Source organism: Dreissena polymorpha, chromosome 4, assembly GCF_020536995.1.
Source record: "Dreissena polymorpha isolate Duluth1 chromosome 4, UMN_Dpol_1.0, whole genome shotgun sequence".
Classification (NCBI taxonomy): Eukaryota; Metazoa; Mollusca; class Bivalvia; order Myida; family Dreissenidae; genus Dreissena; species Dreissena polymorpha.
This window is the reverse complement of record NC_068358.1, coordinates 34958078-34962116: the sequence shown is the minus strand read 5'-3', so window position 1 is coordinate 34962116 and position 4039 is coordinate 34958078. Positions and strand designations below refer to the sequence as shown.

The 4039-nt window shown below is 35.7% G+C and overlaps 1 protein-coding gene across 1 annotated transcript; it reads left to right on the top strand.

Moving 5' to 3' along the window:
* The first annotated feature begins 371 nt into the window (after positions 1-371).
* Positions 372-3035, top strand: LOC127879457 (5-hydroxytryptamine receptor 2B-like). The gene has a single exon (XM_052426308.1). It carries the CDS (start codon positions 488-490, stop codon positions 1439-1441), a length of 954 nt encoding a protein of 317 aa, XP_052282268.1. The 5' UTR covers positions 372-487; the 3' UTR covers positions 1442-3035.
* The last annotated feature ends 1004 nt before the right edge of the window (positions 3036-4039 follow it).

Genomic DNA, 4039 nt, shown 5'->3' with positions numbered 1-4039 from the left:
ACTGGCAAACATCACTAATACATAGAAGAAAAACACGTGTGGTCTTAACTAGATATAAGCATTATAGGATAATACTTGAGGGCGCTTTTTGGATCCGATTATATCTAGTTACAACTTGGCATTCCGGGCATTCAGTACATGATTCATGATAGCATACGTATGTACGAATGTGCATAATTTCAGATATAACTGCTACGTACCCAAAGTCAAACACACGATGGTAGAAGCAACGACTGAACTTGGAATACCAGTATCCATGAACGCTACGTTGAATGGGTCGTATATTTATACTGATGAACTATATCCAGGGGAAACACATACCGGAGATAAGGGTGGCCGTTTTTTTAACATTTACAATACTGGATTATACAGCCAAGAAATACACGAATCCTTTTTGAGTAATCTAGACCGACATTCAGCAACGTTCTCTGCCATTCTTGCAATCTGGACATGTGCGATAAATTCATTAATTATAGTCCTATGTTCGATGTGCTCGTCGACCAAACACGATGCCATTTATGTTCAAATAATCAACTTTTGCGTTTCAAATATTCTCACTGGTATTTTCATACTTCCGCTTACGGTTTATCAGATCTTACATGTTTGGGAACTAGGACAAATTGTATGTAGAATTTTCGTAGTCTCTGACATCGTGCTACCGTTCGTTTCAACTATTATTATAATCAACATAACTTGCGATAGACTTTTGGATATAACTCACCCTGTTCTACATGCGTGGCTGTTCCAAAAGTCACTTTTGAAGGTGATCGTTTTGACACCCTGGATAGTAGCGGTTATAACAGTAATCCCAGTTTGGACATCTGGACTCATGCCACATGGACAAGTTGAATACGGATGCTTTATTTTGATGTCAGAAGAGAGTGGAATTTTGTGCACAGTACTGACCTATTTTATTCCGTTAATTGTTATCGTGATTCTGACATTCCAACTGATATTGTCGAAACTTCAACGAAGCGACGTAACTAACTGTTCAACAAACACCAATAGGAACACGTGTGATAACAATCTATTAGCTATCGCCGAGGTTACTTCTACTACAAAAACAATACCTGAGCATTACTCCAACACCGACAATGCTCACCTGGCTACGAGTAATGCTGATTCGGGCTCAAAACGTGCAACGGCCGGTAACAAACCTGTAGATATAGTAACTGTGTGTTCGGTAAACATTGTTTACGCCACGATGTGGTTCCCTTTCCAGTGTGTAAGCATTGTTTACACCCTATGTGATTCGAGTTATTGCTCCCTGTCGCCGGAGCTTACTCAGGTTGTAACACTCTTGGCCGCAGCCAGTGCAGGGGTGGTGCCACTAATATGGCTTCACGACCAGAAACTGAAGGGCAATATAAAACGCATCTGTGGCAAACAAACGACCACGAATCTTCAAGATAGCGTGGCTAGTGGAGAGACATATGTTTAACAGATTGATACAACCGTATAATGCACTGTAAACTGTACTATGTTCAAAACGTTATTCAAAAAACTTTATTCAGAGTCATGCCTCTGTATGAGAAGGACAATTCGTTGTTCGAAGTGAAAGATGGCGGACAAGAGGAACTGTGAAAACTTCGAAGACACAGCGAAATCTACACCTAATAATATGCAGTCGCCTCAGAGCCTCAGATACACATGCACGTTGTAAAAGCAAGTCAACGTATCAGTGCATTCGAGCCAGCGATGTTATTAAAAAAAAATATGTTGATCAAAATGTATCGCGGCTTCATCGTGGGTATAGACCATGTAATATGCCGACGATCCTAAATATTGATTTTGTTTTTTCAGTGTAAACACAATATAAACGTTAATGTAAATGAATGAAAAAAATTCTCAATTCGAAAGCATAATCTCCTTAATAGAACAAAACCGTAAATAATGAAATAATGCTTGAAAAGAAATTAAAGCGACTTTCCTGAGGCAGGACACATTTTTATCGACATCAGATAATACAAGAAGAGTGCTTAGAAGGGAAGTGGGAATGTTATTACATGTTTAACCAAGACGTTGAAGGACTCAGAGCGGAAAAATGTTCATCGCCGGCATTCGTGGAATGATATATCGATATGTGTATTGGGCCAAAACAAATGTTCTCAGATAAATTTACTGCAACAAGTGGAAAAATGGGCCATGTCTGAAGGGAAGCGGACAACGACAACGAGCGAGGCCTGGTATTGTAATGCTCATGGGGGTAGGGGGGTGTTAGAGGATTAGGGTAAGGGTTAGGGTAAGCGGACAACGATAACGAACGTGGCCTGTTATTGTAATGCTCCTTGGGGTTATCTTCCAAAACGACTCATATGTTAAGATAGTGTGGTATATAACAATAATCCAATTAAAATCGTTTACATGTTTAATGAATACGAATGTAAAGCAGCGGTTGCTAATATACACTTCTCAAATACTTAATCAGCAGCGGGTAAGGCGATGGCAATTTTGTTTACTGCTACGAAAGCTTTGAATGTACATATAAACATCATGTCACATCTGTTTAATACCGATGTCGCCTCTATTCTTAATTATGGTAGCGAGTCGTGGAGGCGGAAAATATTGAGCGACTTCAGCGCATAGTCGGTAAATGGGTTTAAAATTCGAAAACTTTACCCGGTGTATAAATGTTGGTATTTAAAAACGTTCAAAATTAGTAAACATTTTTAACGTAAGATCTGTATTTAAACTGTACTTTTCGTATAAAGTTGTGACCTTATTTGTAAGTAATAGGCATCCAGCGTTGGAAAACTTATTACAGAATCAGGTTTGAATGATTTTTACAAATATCAAGATTCTATGAATATAAACATTTTAATAATACGTTTTTGCAATAGATATAAGTTGTTTTAATTGTAAAATGGCGAATTAATGGTATATAAGCAATACACTTTAACCTCACGTTTACAAATGAAGATTAAGTATGTTAAAATGTTTACAATTATTGAATTGGACCAGAAAAAACTGTATTGATGATATTGGTAATTTCTTTATCAATTCATGAACTTTGAGCTAAGTATATGTATATATATATATATTTCTTTTAGTATACCTTTTGTTCCTTAATTGACAAATTGACATTATAAAAATATCTTTTTGCAAAATTTATTGTATGTGATATTTATTATATGTAATTTAATGTTTAATTTAATATCACACGTATTTATGTGTTATTCCAACGCTTGCGTTTTTTGTTTGCCGTAGTACACGCATGTATTTGATGATACGTTGTATATGTTTTAGTCATACGTATACTTTCTATTCTGTTGTGTGTACCAGTATTGCTTTTAAATTATGAATGTTGTTTCCCGTTACATTGATATCCGTATGTTCATGATTAATGATGTGCTCTTTCACCATTGTGACTTTAATTTAATTCTTTGTAAATGTTTACTGAAATAAATATATGAGATTCGTGTTGCGATAGTCATTGAAATCAAATATTGCAAACCACACATGCCGTTAAATATACTATACAAAAAGGAATAACGATAGCTGCAAGTAAAAACACCACCAATTTATACTCTGGCCATAGCATAATCATTAATTAAATATAAAGCCAAACGAGAACGAAATAGTATTAGCTATGATATTTCCTAATAACAACATCACCATGCAAAACGTTGATATGATGCTGGTATTAAACAGTATTTACATATAAAAAGCATATTTCAGAGAATATACAATATATACTAAAAAGCGATTTTTGTCCTGATGTAGTAACCTAATTATTACATGAACATAATCATAAAAAAGTCACAAAATCAAAGCAACGGTTAGAACGCGTTTAAAAGAATGACAAGAACGTGTTCGACTGCGCTTTACAATCATCCTTCACTGTTCATTTTCTCTTATGAAACTACATGCGTGAACAACTCTATGCACCGTCGTCGAGCTTAGAAACTGTCGATTCAAATGTAATAACGTAACGTTTGTTAAAAAAACATTTAAAAAAACATGCATTATTAACCATTTAGGGTTTGATGTTTTTAATCACGTGCATCTTCATCAGTCTAACACAGAACTGCTTTAGATC

Bases quoted from the DNA above. Each gene is read 5' to 3' on its own strand.
- LOC127879457 (XM_052426308.1), top strand. From the start codon at position 488: ATGTGCTCGTCGACCAAACACGATGCCATTTATGTTCAAATAATCAAC.